General features: G+C 36.0%; 3 protein-coding genes across 6 annotated transcripts in view; 2 read left to right on the top strand and 1 right to left on the bottom strand.

Moving 5' to 3' along the window:
- xylb (xylulokinase homolog (H. influenzae)) overlaps positions 1–9,848 on the bottom strand; it is a 35,176-nt gene extending 25,328 nt beyond the window's left edge. Inside the window, exons 1-12 of the mRNA XM_084102639.1 lie at positions 9,731–9,848; positions 8,707–8,789; positions 8,323–8,392; positions 8,113–8,193; positions 6,642–6,728; positions 5,363–5,491; positions 5,202–5,267; positions 4,305–4,377; positions 3,898–4,016; positions 3,716–3,797; positions 1,704–1,744; positions 817–932 (exon numbers count right to left, since the gene is read on the bottom strand). Coding sequence (XP_083958765.1) covers positions 817–932; positions 1,704–1,744; positions 3,716–3,797; positions 3,898–4,016; positions 4,305–4,377; positions 5,202–5,267; positions 5,363–5,491; positions 6,642–6,728; positions 8,113–8,193; positions 8,323–8,392; positions 8,707–8,789; positions 9,731–9,784 — 1,001 coding nt within the window. The 5' untranslated portion in view covers positions 9,785–9,848. The remainder of the gene's footprint in view (positions 1–816; positions 933–1,703; positions 1,745–3,715; positions 3,798–3,897; positions 4,017–4,304; positions 4,378–5,201; positions 5,268–5,362; positions 5,492–6,641; positions 6,729–8,112; positions 8,194–8,322; positions 8,393–8,706; positions 8,790–9,730) is intronic.
- A 1,030-nt stretch (positions 9,849–10,878) lies between these two features.
- On the top strand, positions 10,879–15,858 carry LOC311075815 (uncharacterized protein). Its single transcript, XM_084103431.1, has 2 exons — positions 10,879–11,127; positions 14,169–15,858. Exons 1-2 carry the CDS (start codon positions 10,956–10,958, stop codon positions 14,609–14,611), a joined length of 615 nt encoding a protein of 204 aa, XP_083959557.1. The 5' UTR covers positions 10,879–10,955; the 3' UTR covers positions 14,612–15,858.
- Positions 15,859–16,363: 505 nt separating this feature from the next.
- Positions 16,364–18,238, top strand: part of LOC311075814 (NEDD8 ultimate buster 1-like) — a 34,851-nt gene continuing 32,976 nt past the window's right edge. For 2 of the 4 annotated variants that reach the window (XM_084103428.1, XM_084103427.1), the window contains exons 1-4: positions 16,370–16,414; positions 16,580–16,779; positions 16,987–17,154; positions 17,229–17,293. In XM_084103428.1, coding sequence (XP_083959554.1) covers positions 17,038–17,154; positions 17,229–17,293 — 182 coding nt within the window. In that variant the 5' untranslated portion in view covers positions 16,370–16,414; positions 16,580–16,779; positions 16,987–17,037. Of the gene's footprint in view, positions 16,415–16,579; positions 16,780–16,986; positions 17,155–17,228; positions 17,294–18,238 lie in introns of all 4 variants that reach the window. The other 2 variants (XM_084103430.1, XM_084103429.1) reach the window with 2 other exon arrangements.

Genomic DNA, 18,238 nt, shown 5'->3' with positions numbered 1-18,238 from the left:
GAGGTTTTTACTGGTCTGTGGTGGAATTGTTTTCTGAAACTGCAAAATAGCACCAGGGAACGTTTGCGCCGGAACGCTCTTTTCGCTGAACCGCCCCCGGGAGCACAAGTTCATTTACTGATGTGCGTCTGTGGAGGGAAAAGTCCGCTGTGCGCGGGTGCAAGATAGCAATGAAACACGTGTGACTGGGTGCGCTGGGTGCAAGATAGGGCCCATCCAAACAGCCAAATGTCACTAAGCAGATCTAAATCTATTTCACCCCAAAATCTAGAGAAAAAAATAGGGATGCACCGATATGAAAATTCTGGCCGAGACCGATAACCGATAATTCTTTACATTTGAAAGCCGATAACAGATATATTGACCGATACATCTACATCCAATTTTTTTTATATTTTTTGAGAGCCTGATTAAAAAAACTAAAGTCTGACCATTAAAGCCGTGTCCCAATCACACAATTATAATGTTCTCAGTATAATTTTATGTAGCCGATATGACAGACTTGCGCTGCACATGTCGCACTGAACCTTATTTTCCTTTTTGAAGTGATTTCAATCATATTTCAAGCAATTCAAACCCATCATGTTGAACAGTGATCATCTGAAGCGTCTCAGCTGAAGGAAATAATACATTATTTATCAGATTTAATATATCGGCCAAATTTTCTTAAAGGGCCGATAACAATAACATTAAAAATGAACATATATCGGCCGATACCGATATGGTGGCCGATATATCGTGCATCCCTAGAAACTGAATTATTTTGTCAGTCTGGCGGTAACGTACGCCCTGTTTACTGCGGTTTACATGTTTTACCATATCAAAGCCATGTACGCGCTGCAGTCCACCGGGTTGCAGAAGATGTGGCCCTCGACCGTGGGTTTGGGGTCCTGGATCCACAGGAACACGGTGTCGCTGGTGCCCAAACTGACCTGGAGAGAATCCAGAACAACATCACATCTCTAACAGAGTCTGAGAACGCTTTACTGACGTTCCTATGAAGTTATGAAAACGTTTTAATCAGGAAATTTAAATTCTGAAGTGAACTAATCCTTTAAATATTTTTAATTCATTTTTTTGGTCACACTTTATTTTAAGGTGTCAGTATTACAGTGTAATTATAAATTTAAGTACTGAGTGATACTTACTATAGGGTTAGGATTTGGATGAGGGTTTGGTTTAGGGTTAATTGCATGTAATTAAGCATAATTTATAGTTATTACTACAGTAATTACATGTATGTAATGACAATGACACTGTAAAATAAAGTGTTATTTCAGTTTTAGTTATTTTAGTAACTAAATATTAGTTCATAGTAACATTTTTATTTCAGTTAAACTAAATGAAAATGAGAAATGTTGCCTTCTCAACAAGCTGAAGTAAAATAATGCTTTTTAATATTTTATTTTATGTCATTTAAAGTTTATTTTAAGCAACGAAAATGTTTTTTACACCTTTTATTTTAGTAAACTATAGATTTAACATTTAACCCCAAACTACTAAAACGATATTATTCAACAGTAATAAGCAGATATATACATTTTTATGTTGTGTAGTTGACCGAAAGTGGCCAGTTGTGAATGTGTGCAAAATATCATAACTTTTCAGCATGTCTTAAATGTTCGCTAGGTTTCAGCGCACATTTGCTGTTTAGGCCCTAATAATGTTTAGTATTTTCATATGTTTATTAGTCAAACACTCACCGCTAGATCTCCTTCTTGCAGCCTCATACCAGCCAGAGACCCTGGAACGACACAACATTTCTCATCCTTAAAGCCAACTAATAAAGCGTCTTCCCTTATCCCCAGATATCTGCTGTTTGAACACAGACGTCACAGAGCGGATGAAGAGTGTGATGGGCTTTTGCTAACACAGTTACACGGTTACACTGACGTCTCTCACACGCTTTAATCTGGAGCGCAGAGAGAGGAAGAGGAGAACACTTCAGATTTAATCACAGGTGGTCAGCGTTATTCTTGGCAGCCTTGCAGAAACCAAAACTTCAATAAATCACCAGAAACGTCACGCTAACAGGAGCTTCAGCGCCCGAGAAAAATGATCCCGGAATTCTAATTTCAATACAACAGGAAAAAAACAAGGAAAAAAACGAGCAAAATAAAACATTTCAGCACTTTCTAGAAAAATGAAACTTATGCTTTCAATGCGCACTAACTTTACATCAAATGAAATGCAGCTGTTGGATAAAACGACTTATAGTGCTATAGTATTATTCATATATTATTATAGTATTTATTAATATTTTATTTTTATACTTACAGTTTTTTATCTTAATTTTAGTTTGTTTTAGTAATTTTGCTATGTGCTAATAATTAATTAAATAATCAAAATGTCAAATTAAAGTAAATAATGTTAAAATAAAAGCAATCAAAATAAAAGATGAGATATATCATTTGTTTCTGTGCATGTGCCCAATAACCAGCGTCAGAGAACCGTGAACATGCAAATGTGCTGTTCAATTATTGAAATATTAAATTAAAATCTCAGGGGGACTCCAAGAAAATATTTGAGCTCAAAGGGGTTCGGCTGACAAAAACGTTTGGGAAAAATTAATTAATATTAATTCACCTCAGCGGTCGTTCTAGGCCTTTTTGTGCGAAGTATAAATTCCACGAAATTATCATGAACACAGGTTCAGAAGACACATATGTTTGTAAATCAACCAAATTATAAACTATATTTCTAATATAATTTATATTCATTTATAAAATGCATATATTCAATATGAATATATTGAATATATATTATTACACACACACACACACACACACACACACATATATATGTATATATATATATATATATATATATAGTAAAAAATATATAAATTAATATAAATTATATTAGTAACATAAATTGTTACTTTAACAGTTATAGCATTATATATATATATATATATATATATATATATATATATATATATACATATATATATATATGAATATTTATTACTATTTCATTTTTATTATTATTTTATATAAATATATATATTATTATTATTATATCTTTTTTTAATTACTTTTTTACAATCTCATATTTGTTTCTGTGTTCATTTTTAATTCAAGTCAATGTTTTAGTAATTATGTTTTTGTCATTTTTATTTTTTTATTTTGTTTAAATACGTCTATGTGATTTTTTTAAATTATTGTTTTATAAATTATATACAGTATATGTGTGTGTGTTTCTTGGAATATTATATTATATAATATAATTGTATTATATAATATATATTATATTAAATTATATTAGTAACATAAATTGTTACTTTAATAGTTATAACATTATATGTATATATATGAACATTTATTACTATTACTATTTCATTTTTATTATTATTTTATACATCATATATAAATATATATTATTATTATTTATTTATTTATTTTATTACTTTTTTACAACCGTATATATTTTTTTCTGTGTTCATTTTTAATTCAAGTCAATGTTTTAGTAATTATGTTTTTGTCATTTTTATTAGTTTTTTTTTTTTTTTAAATACGTCTATGTGATTTTTAAATTTTTATTATTGTTTTATATATTATATACAGCATATGTGTGTATCTTGGAATGGCTGCACATGGAGAGCTGTATAGTGTGTCGCTGCTGCCATCTACAGTCAGGAAGATCTCATCATTATTCTGATGCTGATGCGTTTGATCACATGATCACAGAAACACAGAACATGAGCAGGGTTTACCAGGGTTGTCTCCAGTGAAGGCCACCACTTTACAGCTCTGAGGAAACCCGTAGCGTTCAGTGTAATACGGAGACACACAACCCTGTGAAAGAGACAAACTTCATCACTTCAGGCCTCAAAACGTGAAAAAGCGTCAAAACGTCAAAGTCAGACATCTTTACAGTAAAAACGATCTAAATCACCAGAACATCTGTAGACGGCGCGAGATCACCGAGTTTTTCAGCCAACTCCGGCGCTGTGGCGTCCAAACACGCCTGAGACCAGCGCTTCTCACTAATGTCCATCAGATTCATCCCAGAACCTTCATGTGAAGAGAAACACACATGACCAGACTGTGTGAGATTCAATGCAGTTTAGTCATAAAGACTTCAGGTCCTTCTTAATAATTCACACTTTAATGCTCCAGCTCAAACTTCTTCATCTGATCACAGTTTTATATTCACAGCTGATTCAACTGGGACAATATTCTACAGGAAAGTCATCAGTGAGTTATTTATAATGCATTATTTCTTGACATAGCATGAGCGATCAGAGGACAGAGAGGTCGGAGGTCAATCAAACACAGTTTTACAGTGAAGAATGATCGTACCGTCGCTGTAGTCGATCGCCGCGTACTCGCCCAGGAACAGCGATGAGGCGAAACTGCTGATCAGTGATATTCTCTGGAAACATACACACATTTACATAAAGTCTATATATAATTATAATCACACACACACACACACACACACATATAAATCATGATAAATATTTAACATATCATGATGAATATTTATTTATTACTGAAACAATGTGTTTACAGCTGTTTTAATCACTTGAATATAATTAAAATTACTATTTACATAATAATTTTTTTTTTTAAATTATCAACAAAAATAATTATTTTAAATTCTATAATATTTTTTTGATAAAAATATACTTATATAAGATATAATAATATAAAAACATATTTTAATTGACATAAATTCTATATATAATTATAATCACACACACACATATATATCAATCATGAGAAGTATTTATCATATCATGATGAATATTTATTTATTACTGAAACAATGTGTTTACAGCTGTTTTAATCGCTTGAATATAATTAAAATGACTATTTACATAGTAAAAAAAATAATAATATATTTTATCAACAAAAATATTATTTTAAATTCTATAACAATTTTTTGATAAAATATACTTTTTATATAAGATTTAATAATATATATAAGATTTAATTTACATAAATTCTAAATATAATTATAATTACACACACATGCATATATATATAGCCTATATATATATATATATATATATATATATATATATCATAATTCATATTAAAGTAGTTTGATGAGCAAAGTTTCTTTCCTGTGTTGATTTATTTTCTACTGAAACATAATTTTTTATGTGATAAACAAACTTTTCCCTTTTTATGTTGAAACATCTTTATATTTCATTCTAGAGAGCGTTTTATTGATCAGCTGATCAGTTTTACCTCCAACTCGCTGAACTCATTCGGCTTCAAGCGAGAAATCTTTGCAATCTGATTTCCAGTGAAGCGCTGTTTGACAAATACAGAAAATGTTAAGTGATTAATATTATTTATTATCATTATAGATAATCTATATAACACAGATTTGTCAGGGTTACTCGCACCTCATAGGCTCGTGAGCCAGTGATGTCAGCAAGCCTTTGAGCGCCTCCTACTGTCTCCTCCAGGAACTGACACTGATCTGACGTGCTGGAGTCCATCCAAACCGGACTGTCCCGCAGCGCAAAACTGTCCTACACACACACAATACATATGTGACCCTGGACCACAAAACCAGTCACATGGATACATTTTCTGATTTATACATCATCTGAAAGCTGAATAAATAAGCTTTCCATTGATGTATGGTTTGTTAGGATAGGACAATATTTGGTTGAGATACAACTATTGAAAATCTGGAATCTGAGGGTGTAAAGAAATGTAAACATTGAGAAAATCTCCTTTAAAGTTGTTCATTTATGTTCACGATTGTGCTGCATTCACTCACAAAAATAAATGTTTTATATATTTACAGTTGGAAATTTACAAAATATCTTCATGGAACATGATCTTTACTTAATATCCTAATGATTTTTGACATAAAAGGAAAATTGATAATTTTGACCCATACAATGTATTGTTGGCTATTGCCACAGAGACACCAGTGCGACTCGAGACTGGTGACGTGATCCAGGGTCACATATAGAGACCCAGTAAACAATTCTGCATTTAAAAGATGTCTATTAGCTGTCCAAACACAGCTCAGACGTCTAGGCTGAAACAAGACAAAATTTGGGCTGTCAGTGAAAATGTAATAAACGTCTAACCATCACACTAGAATAGACTAGTTATCAATTAGATACTAAAGAAATTAAATGAGTGAAGAAATGAAACCAAACGCCTTGTAATCTGTTGACTTTGCTTACATGATGGAATATCAAACATCTCGCAAGTTATTTTGGCAAAAACGACATGTAACCAAATTCAAGGTTATTTTGGCTAGAAGTGGCCGGACTATATCGGGTCTAGTTGACCTAGACGGGGAAATGACGGCTATTGCTTGCTGGGTATACACTACTATACACACAAGCTGTAAATAAGCAATGCCACTATAAAACACTTCATATTTGTGTGGACGGAGGGTGTTGCTCCCACTTCAACATGCAATGTAAGATTTTATACAAAACAAACACACTGTTCCACATCATCTGGCCTGTGCATCAGATGATCTCTGGAAGTGTGTGTCATCAGACATCAGGTGAAGTATTAACCATTATGATGGACGTTAGACCCGAAACAAACAGTGTGAGCGCGAGGACAGTGAGGAGAATCGCAGTTCACCGTGTGTCTGTAATCCTCAGAGAAACACCAGTACGTGAGAGAAGGGAAACTGATGTTCGTCACCTGTAGAAGGACGTGTAAATGTTTCTGCGGGTCCAGATGATTGAGGGTTTGTCTCGTGCCCTTCCTCCAGAACACACTGCCGTGTTGCTGAAACACACATTAAATAGATGAGATTAAACATCAGTCCAAACATGCAGTAAAATCCAGGCGTGAACTGAACAGAAAAAATATATATATATATATATATTCTGTAAAAAATATTTAACACAGCATCCGTTTTTAGCATTACTGCATATGATCATGAAAACAATAAAAACAATAACTAAATGTGACATTTATTATAATGGATTTATGTAAAGATTGTTTTAAGTTCACTTAAATTAAAAGTTGTTATATTTTTAAAGCCAATTAAATGTAAAAAAATTAAGGCTTTCAATTATACTGTACTGTTGAATTGCAATAATTACTTAAAATTACATTAAAAACAAAAAACGTCCTTATGACATTTCTACATTCATTTGGAGATTCAATGTGAAATTGTGCATTTCAATATAAATTTAATTAAATTTTAGGAGTGATTAGATAGATAGATAGATAGATATGCTAAACACGTCGTAAACATATGTTGCAGTCTTATATTGAATATAATATAAGTAATATAAATAAGTATAATATTTATATTAGTGCTATTTGTATATTTTCAACAAAAAAAAATTTTTTTTTGCTATGACTAAAATTTTGAAATGTCTGTCAATCAAAATGTTCATGAGTTTTCTTTTCTTTCATGAGTGTCAGTTTAATAATTGTTAAATGTTTTCCACATTTTACCATCTTCAAATACAGAGAATCCCGAAAATTCGCCCCAAATCAACACTGAAAATTCACATTTAAAAAACACTGATCATCATTATGAGGGACGATTTATTTCAGATAATCAAATAGTATATGTGACCCTGGATCACGTCACCAGTCACATGTCGCACTGGTGTCTCTGTGGCAATAGCCAACAATACATTGAATGGGTCAAAATTATCGATTTTTCTTTTATGCCAAAAATCATTAGGATATTAAGTAAAGATCATGTTCCATGAAGATATTTTGTAAATTTCCTACCGTAAATATATAAAACATTTATTTTTGTGAGTGAATGCAGCACAATCGCCAACATAAATGCACAACTTTAAAGGAGATTTTCTCAATGTTTCGATTTTTTTGCACCCTCAGATTCCAGATTATCAACAGTTGTCTCTCAACCAAATATTGTCCTATCCTAACAAACCATACAACAATGGAAAGCTTATTTATTCAGCTTTCAGATGATGTATAAATCAGAAAATGTACCCATGTGACTGGTTTTGTGGTCCAGGGTCACATATGTATTGTGTGTGTGTAGGACAGTTTTGCGCTGTGGGACAGTCCGGTTTGTATGTCCGGTGGCATAAATCTTCAATTTCATACAATTGACCCATGTGACTGGTTTAATGATCCAGGGCCACATATTATACTACATAAATAACCCATTAAAGGTCACCTGTCCACTGCCTGAGACGGCCTTCACTCGAGAGAAGTCAAACCCAGCGTTCCTCATTTTCTCCAGGAGAACGTCAAGCGCCTGCAGTCCGAACACACAAACAGCACAACAGATGTCAACACAACACAACACAACACAACACAGCACAACACAACACAACACAACACAACACAACACAACACACGAGGAATCACTGTAGGTCTGCTTTACCTTCACCCACATGAGCGCTGGAGACGTGACCGTCAGCTGGTCCGTGTGGATGTGAACTCCTCCATGAGTCCTGCAGAAACACACGGGGAAAAATCAGGATCCTGAGGAAAACAACTGTGTTACTGGACACAAAAAGCATATCAGGAAATATTCTAATTGTGAATTCCAGGCCTGGAAAATGAATAGACATTGACATGTATAGCAGATATATATTTTTGTAGTTATGCTTATCTCTAAAATACATTATTGCTTAGAAATTGTTCTTTATGAGTTATTAATAATAATTATCCAGTAATCATGGAGCAAAAGGGTAAATTTGATATATAAAAGTATAATAAGCAGCACTTTGGCGTCTTCAAACTATGGAGTGTGTGAATGTGATACCTGAACTCCGGCAGCTCGCTGTCGAACTGAACACTGCTCTGGTGGACAACCGCAAGGTTTCCATCAATCGCGACCACTTTCAGCTTAAAAGATCAAATCAGCACGTCACGTTTCAGTTTAAAACTGTCTGCATCAGTTTAATGCACATTTACATTATGCATTTGGCAGATGATTTTATTCAATGCTATTTTCAGTGCATTCAATCTATGCATTTTATCATGAACCCAAGTTTTCTGATGTTATTAAATCAATTGCATGTGTCCAGTTGCCCACGCCAGGCTCATTTAATGATTTTGTTGTCAAATTCACACTTTTTGAGCACTAGGTGATCTCTCACCCGGATCCGTGGGTCAACACAAAAATCTAACCAAATATTCAAGATTCTGAGAGATCAAAGGTCATTGAAAAGCCACTGATTGAACATTAATCTTAGTGTCTGTGCACTGATTACACTCAGAGGCAGATTCTACTAAATGTGAATTTAAGAGCTCTTTCTAAGCATCTTCATGATGACTGTCGGTAACACTTTACTGTTCCTCATGTACATACTATGTAGGCTACTTATTACAATAACTGGGTTATAATAACTAGGTACTAACCATGAACCTACCCCTAAACCCATGTAGGTACCTTATATTAACCAGTACTTTCTTGGGTAATACACTGTAAGTACTTGTACTGTAAAATAAAGTGCAATCTAATTGTCTGAATGTGTTTTGTATAACGGGTACAAAGAAATATCATGGTACTTGTTTTTTTTTTGTTTTTTTTTACATGTAGACTACCATAGTTTTACCGTGGTATTTTTAAAATAACAAGTAGCCTACCTCGTAAATATCATGGTAAATCACTGTACTATAGTAGCACTACACTGCTTTTTGTACGTGACTCTATCATAAAACATCATGTAATTATTTCTCCAGTAACGTTAAGTCTCTTATCCAATATAGACACTGACATGTTTATTTATAAACACCCCTCTTTAAAAGCGTGTGTGTGTGTGTGCGTGTGTGTGTGTTTCTACCTGTTGCGTGCTGAAATCAAACCCTAGAAAACAAGAATCTGCTACTTCAGCCATTCAGATCACAAACATCCCGCCATCGAACGCTACAGTAGCGAAGGCTTACATCATTAATATTCATGAGGACGCAAACGCAAACTTCCTGGAGCGACAGTCATGTGACCTACTTAATATTCATAAGCTCAACCTTCACCATGGCTGGATTCGTTCATCCACCCGCTGACTAGAGTTCCACTCACCAATCACGTCGGCGAACTTCATGTAGCCTAATGAATATTCATGACCTCAGCGAGCATGTGATATTAACAGGTACAGGACACTTAAAGGGACTGCGCATCTCAGAAATAACACGTTTTGCAAAGTTTCATGAACTTTAACCTGTAGCCCAAGGCATGTCCGTTGTGTATTTAATGTCATGTGCTTTAGAAATATGTATTTAAAACAGCTCATTTACTCATTTTCAGCACATAATATTCAGAAACAGGAAACTAGCCTAATTAATGTCTGAGACAATTCATGGAAGTATCAGAGGAAGTGAACAGGAAAAAGAGAAGATTAAACATGCACGTGTAAAAACATTGATTATTCACACCACAGTCAGTTGGATGTTGGATATTGTGTTATGTAAATGTATATTTTAAAATGAAACACATTTCAGCTGAGAGAAAGAGAGATATTTAAGGCATTTTCAAACGATACATTTTTTGTGTGCAATGATATTCATGTCTCAGTTAATAACTAACTATATAGCATATACATACAATACAATCGTATTATTTCAATATTGCTAGCAATTCACCTAAACAAACTGCAATCTTACTTGGCCAATACACTTCAACTTTAACACAAGTAGGCTACGTGCTAAATGAGTTCACCTCACCCACTGCATCAACAATACTGTGCAAACATGCCGAGGAACTGCATGATTAATGAAATTATTAAGTTTAACTACATAATTTTCTTTTTCTAATGTCACTATTTTGCCTTATTTATTTGTTTCTCACGCAGACTTTGCACATCATATGAATGTTAATATATGAATATTGCACATGAATATCTTAACATTGTCTTTGCAAACAGAACAACCTTGGATTGCCCTGGTTTGTTTGCACTTTGTTGCAACTCTTGGAGGAAATGCCCACAAAGCACACATCCACACGAGATCTTCTGTTGAGGGAAATCAGCTGCATTTATGATCATACTTCAATAAAAGTGTGTTATCATCAGGATGAAGCCTTGCTGTTGCTCATCTCTGGTGTATTCAGATGAGTGGGGGGAGATGAGGACAGCTCACTCAGAGCAGAGCAGCGTTAGGATGGACATCGCACTGTTAACAGAGCAATACAACTCCACCAGAGACGAGCAGAGACGGCAGACTCGCGTGCTGTGCTTCAAAACAGGTACGAATGTTGTTTGGGTTTACTCAGCTAACAGAGAACGTTCTCAGAGCGTTTAGACGTTACGCTCTGTTCGAAGAATGATAAAAATAGAACGTTAAACGTTAAAAGAAAAAACGTTTTTAAAACATTTAAAAACTGGACGTTATGTAGCCTATTCCAAAACACTGGAAAGACAATAATAATAATAATTGTATGAATTAATTATCCCATCTTGTGTGATTGATAGGCCTATTTGTTGCATCTAAATGTTAAACACAGCAGAATGTCTTTTAAAGGTTATGTTTATGTACCTTATCACATAAACTTGTCCGGGGCAAGTTGTCACACACTCTACTTCATGGACTGAACATTTCTCGGGGTGGGTTATTATCAAAACTCAATATATGCATGGACAGAAATGTTGAAATATTGATTACATTGAAAAAAAAAAAATATATATATATATAATTATTATTATTATTATATATATATACTCCAATAGAGCGCTTTCACTATCATTACCCATGCAGGTAGGAAAAAAGAAAACCAAAATGCATGAAGAAAAAAAAATATCATGTGGCAACTTGCCCCACCCTGGGTTTATGTGAAATCCTGTAATGCAATCTTCTTTATTTACAGTAGCTTTTGTCCTAATGTTTGTCACTGTGGTTTTATTATTTTCACTCATTACTCAACGTAGCATTATTAAAGGCCAGATAACTCCGGAAACTAACACAACTGGAAGAACGTTTGTTTGTAGCACTGAGAGAATCTCGCCAGCACATTCTGAGAACGTTCCATGTCAGGGAAGTCTTACAAATCATGATTTAGGCCTACATTTATATTTAACTCCTTATCTTTCCCTCGCGTTTTGTAACACATCTTTCCCTCGCGGGTCAAAATAACCCGAAGCCCTAAAATTATACTTACTTTTTTTATTTCATTTTGATAACATGTTTTCTATTTTTTAATGCATTTTTTTTTTTTGGAGATTTAAAAAAAAATATATATTTACCATTAAATTACTAGATTTAAGCACATTGCTCACATTCTTCCAACCATTCATTCAAAATAACTCACAATTTCATGCCTAAACCTTTTAATTCAGCTGTAAATATCTTGCATTGGGTGTCTCTGTCGGCCTCTTGTGGGACAAAATTAACATAACATGATCTTTCATGACTCTAGCCACTAGATGGCGTTATAGCTGAATATGCAGCACATGAGCTGTTCCTCTGGGTCAGCTAACTGTTCAGTATGCAGATACACATGTAGACAGACATTATAAAATAATTTTTTCGAAAAGTTTTAGCATTTTAAGTTTGAATTTTGAGCATTTTTAGGTTTTTCTATGTGTACTGAAGCATTCATGAATGACCCGAGGGAAGGATGAGGATCATGTGATGTTGTATTGAAAGGCACAATATGTATTTTTTTTGCTTTAAAAATATAAAAAATCACTATATCTATGTTATATATTTTTTAAAGTTGTGTATTTACATTATCCCGACAGTTCCAATTAACTTCTAAATCCAGAGAAATTAATATTTTAATTCGAAGACACGGACCGTGTCTTTATTTCCGTTATGTCGCAGTCAATGGCGTCATATCCGCGTTGTCCCTGGTTTCCGCTCGTACTGCCATGGTAACCAGAGCTATGAACCAGAGCCCTCTGATAGTAACCAAGACGACAGACGTGTAGTTCGCAATGTCTATCTGCACGCTGTTGTTGTTTTGTTCAAACATTATGGACCATGGCAAGCAGACTTTGGATAAAAAGGAGAACTAAAACGAGAATCAATATCAGCGCGGTGTTTTCGAGATGCCGAGAGCTCCCATAGACAGTATATAAACGAAAGCTCCAGGTCCGAGACTTCGACTGCTCCTACATGTAACTTACTTTATTAAACAGGTGAGCACAGTTACATAAAACTAATCAATGTTATATAGTTCAACAATGATAAAATGTCAGAATATGATCTGTATGTTATTCTAATGTTGATCTAGCTTAACGTTACTGCTAACGTTAGTCTCATACAGACAAACTAACACATAAGTTAACACATAGAACACATTCAAATGCAGTTTAGTGTGCTAGTGTAATGTTAGACCAAGTGTAGTCTCGCGTAGCCAGACCTTCAGACTGACGGCTGAAGGTCTGGAATTCATAGCAGCTTTCTTTGGCCAAGGCCCGCCCATAAGGCCGTTTGACCGACATGTCAAACAACCAATTACAGTTCGTTTCGTTCAGCGTCACGTTTCGGGGCGTGGAAATGTCCCCACAACAACAGACCGGCGTGCAACAAGTCAGTCAGCATAGAAAATCAAAGAAGGAGAAGAAAACAAGCAGTAAGTCATTGATCTGTTCGTGCACGTATAACCTCGCATACTTTTGAGAATCCTACGTTTAGCTGATCTTGATAAATGCTCATTGTCACTCATGTAAACACAACAGTTTTTCTTCCGCAATCACACGTCTGCGCTTTGTTTCCCGGCGGACCGAAAATAAACGTGACACTCGCGCCCCCGGAAATCCGATAAAATTCAACCAATCAGATGACGACTTCGACATTCCTGAAGTGTTTCCAGTTAAGTGTACCATATGCATCAGACGTTTAGCCAACGTTCCGTGGGCGTGACGTCTGAGGCTGAGACTAGACCAAGTGAAACAGCGCTACGTTACCTCACAAGTTTAATTTGTCTAATAAACTGACCTGTGAGTAGTAATTCTGCGTGTAGTTCGGTAGAATGAAATGTCCATATTCCTTTTATATCCGCGGGACTCACGTAGCGTTTGGAGCGGTTTGGAGCTGATAGCTGTCTCTTAGCAATCCCGAACTGCTTCATATCACAGTCATGATAAAAGCATCGATGTATTCAGTCATCCATAAACATTATTAGATCGGTCGGCTTGACGTTGACGACAAGTTCCATAATTCTTAGCAAATGTTGCGTCATCAAACTACGCCTTTGTTATTGTAAATAGGTTAGCGACCCCTAGTGGAGAAAAAATCCCATACTGTACGTTTAATGACAAATGCTCTTCTTGTGTTCATCTACAGCACAAAACAGTGAAGAGATAAATGGTGAACATCTAGTCGACGTGCTTCCCGTGTTCCAGGTCAAGCGTTCTCCTTCTTCAACGCAAGCGCCGGTCAGTGAGTTTGCAGTGGATTGCGCTGGCGGTCAGTGGCGCACACATCTGGACGCTCACCGTCTCACACACACCACATCTGGATCCGCACACAGGAGTCACGTGTCTTCTGAAGCCTCCAGCACGAGCTCAGACTCAGAACGGCTCTCGGACTCTCTCGATCTGAGGATGAAGAACGCCAGTGCTCTGAACTCCAGGGCGTTTTCTGCTCCAGCGGTTCTGTCCCGCCAGATGAGCTTCGGGGGTTATCGCTCCACTCCTGCGGGATCCAAACACCAGCCGTTCCCTCAGAGGAAGAGCCTGAGGAAGTCTGAGACCGCCAGGAGACTCGGCCTTTACGCCTCATTTTAACCAGGATAAACTCTGACTGATACAAACTGACAGGGAACGTTCTCAGAATGTAATGGACGGCAACGATAAAGGTGCAGTGTGTAATATTTAGGAGGATCTGTTGACAGAAATGCAATCTAATATTCATAACTATGTTTTCAGTGGTGTATAAAGACCTTACATAATGAAGCGTTGTGTGTTTATTAGCTTAGAATGAGTCATTTCTCTCTACACACACTGTGGGTCCGCTTACATCCACATGTTTCTACGGTGGCCCTGAACGGACAAACGCGTTTCATCACTATTGTTGTTCTTCGTGTAAAGAAGCTTCAGCTAAAGTCAGCGAATAAAACACTGACACAATGATGAACAAGTCACAATAATATTCACAATAACATCGTTTTACTGAATAATTAAGTAAACCTAATTTCTTGATTTATCTTTGTAAAGAAACTGGCTACTCTCTGCTGTCTCAGACGACGACATCACTTCCTGTCGGCCACCGTAACTTCTGTTGGGTGCAGTTCACAACCTCGCCACTAGATGCTGCTAAACTTACACACTGCACCTTTAATAGAACATTCGTTCAAAGTAATCTGGTCTCCAATAATGCTCATTTCATCATGCATGGAACTGTTCTGAAACGTTTTAGTTTGTTTGACATTTTTAAATGTTCAGAAAACATTCAAAAGTAACATTCGAACGTTCTTAACTTCATTGGAACATTCTTAGAACATGCTTTTGGCAAAACATGTGCAGAAAATATTTCATACTTTTTTATTTGTTATATACCAGTAGTATTTTTACAGAAATTGTCTGACAGCAAAAACAGTGGCTATTTCTCATTGCTTAATTTCATTGACTGAGTAGTTGGTTGATTCTCATGTAGCATGTGAAGAAAGCTCATATGCACTTGGAATATTGTTATATATTGATATGCATTGGTTTATAACACATAAACATGGATATTACAGGAGTCAAGTGATGGATTGATGAGAGGCACCATGATTTGCTTTGCATAGTTTGCACTATCACTAATTGTCTAATCAATGTTTGATATACACTGTAAACAATATTGTAAATAAAACAACAATACTATTTCAGTCTTTCTACTTCAACATGTCATGTTTAATTCATTGTGTCACTTCTTGTTTCTTTGTAATTATTGGTGAAAAGTTTGCAAAGTAAGGTTCAGTGTAAATAATGCAAACACAATCAGTCTGTGTAACCTGACACTGATATTTATGTAATATAAACATTGATCATTTAAAAACATCTCTATTGAATAATATATATTAATTTATAATAATCAAATTGTAATATTAGAACAAAGTATACAATAGTATGCGAACATATATAAAAAAATTATACAAACAGAATCTGTCACACACACACACACACACACACACACACACACACACACACACACACACACAGCCAGAGTACATAACAACTATTCATTTGATAAAAGCTTTATATTAATGACATATATTACATATAAATTGTTTCTCTGTTTTTTTATTGACAATGTTCTCCAAACAGGTGTTGTATATCGAATGGAGTTAACAAATATTTAGCTGGATATATTACAAATTAGTGAAGTAAGTCATGTGAACTCTCAGAAACAAGCATTTCCTCCTTTACGAGTGTTTTAAATAAATAAAAATAATAAATAATATCATAATTTTAAACATAAATCAAAAAATTAAAACTAACAAAAAGAGTTCATCCCCAGTCCAGCAGGAGGTGCTAAAAGCAACAACAACAAAAAAAGAAACCAGGAAGAAAACAACAACATCACGTGTGCGCAGCGCAGCAGAGTGGGTGAGACGTCCTCAACATCTCGACAACCGATATATTTAATCACACTGACAACATATACACACACATAAGAATAACATCTATATAAATCGTCTAAATGTGTGTACTCGCTGGTGTTATTTTATGCGTATATAGTGTATGACTTAATGGTATATTCTGGATTTCTAGGGGATTTCCATCCATTCAAGAGCTACTGGTTTCAGTTTCAGTTCCAGACGCGTTTGATTCCGATCCTCTTCATCTCTGCTGGTTTGCAGCGATGGATGAGCAGCACATCTAGGCCCGGCTGATCACTCTCCTCCGGCAGGACAACAGGACTCGAGCCCTTCACGACGGACACCGGAGACCCGCAGCTCCGCAACTTACAGGTGAGCGAGCGAGTGTGAGGGAGAGACCTGCTGCTCGATCACCTGTTTCTCTTATAATTGCTTTCATCTCTTCTGCTCAGGAACTGGCTGTGAAATACGCTCCTGTCACTGGCTTCACTGTGTGTGTGTGAGTGAGTGAGTGAGTGTGTGAAACACCTGTTCGATCACCTGTTTCTCCTGCTAACTGCTTCTCTCATCTCTCATCAGGAACTGGCTGTGAAATACGCTTCTGTCACTGGCTTCACTGTGGAGGAAGTGATGTCATCGCTGGAGGTCCTCAGGTCAGACACCAGCAGGAAGGATGAAGGGAATAAAGAGTTTAAAGAGACTTCAGTGACTTCGCTTAAGCTTCAACTGCCCAGAGAAGAAGGAGAGGTGCGGGATGCATTCAGATTCACTCTTACTCAACTGTTTACTGACTTAACTCTGTGTTTGTTGTTTCCTTCAAGAAAAAGAATAGTAAAGTTAATTTTAAAACCAAACTGGACATCACCACACAAGAGCTGAAGAACCGGTGAGTTGTTACATGTTGTTGTTGTTGAGTTGTGACATGTTACAATACAGACATATTACAGAAGAGGGAAAGAACAGAATAAATGATGCAAACTGCATTAGGGGCCGATCACACCTAACGCGTTTTTCAGGTTGGAAAACATGAGGTGCACAGCACTTTACCATCACACAGAACGAGCAGTGCGCTGTGTTTTTTATGTTACTAGGCAACCACTGAAACAGCTGTCCTGTCAGTCAAGTAAACGTCAAATCAGCCTTTTATTATCTTTATTTACTTTCTGTTAACATTATGGTCGTTATGGTTCGTGAAGTCGTTAAGCTCCTGGTAACCTGCGAGAGCACCACAAGTTTATCCTCCATCCTCGCACTCTCCTGGCGTTCAAGCAACTGTAGCTTTCATCACTAAAACAGAAGGCCCGCCTCTCACTTAATTCGATTGGACAGTGGAAAAAAAACGCGATGACGTCGGGCGCTTTTTCCACTCGGAGTTGCTTTTTTTCAATTTCAAAAATGTCTCGGGTTACTTTCGTAACCTCGGTTCCCTGAAAGGCAAGGAACGAGACATTACGGATGTCGTATATGGGAACTCCTCTCCTCCTTCACTTCCGCTGAAATCTTATAGGCTAACGCCAGCAGAGCTGGCCAATTGACGCAAAATATGCAAATACTGAAACACTGTTGCAGTAATAATGCAAGTGCAGCGTCAATTCCCTTCAGAATTGAACAAACACTAAATCAATAGCGACACAGCGGCGAGCGTAATGTCTCGTTCCTTGCCTTTCAGGGAAACGAGGTTACGAAAGTAACCGGAGACGTTCCCTATCAAGACTACGGAACTTTGACATTACGGATGTCGTATATGGGAACTTGTATAGAATTCCGCCGTGTCAGCATAACAACCACTGACAAAAGAACCCAATACCAAGACCGCCTCCCCCAGCATGCG

The sequence above is a fragment of the Abramis brama genome, assembly GCF_963993115.1.
Source record: "Abramis brama genome assembly, chromosome: 24".
In the NCBI taxonomy this organism is placed as follows: Eukaryota; Metazoa; Chordata; class Actinopteri; order Cypriniformes; family Leuciscidae; genus Abramis; species Abramis brama.
This window is presented reverse-complemented; position numbering and strand designations above follow the sequence as displayed.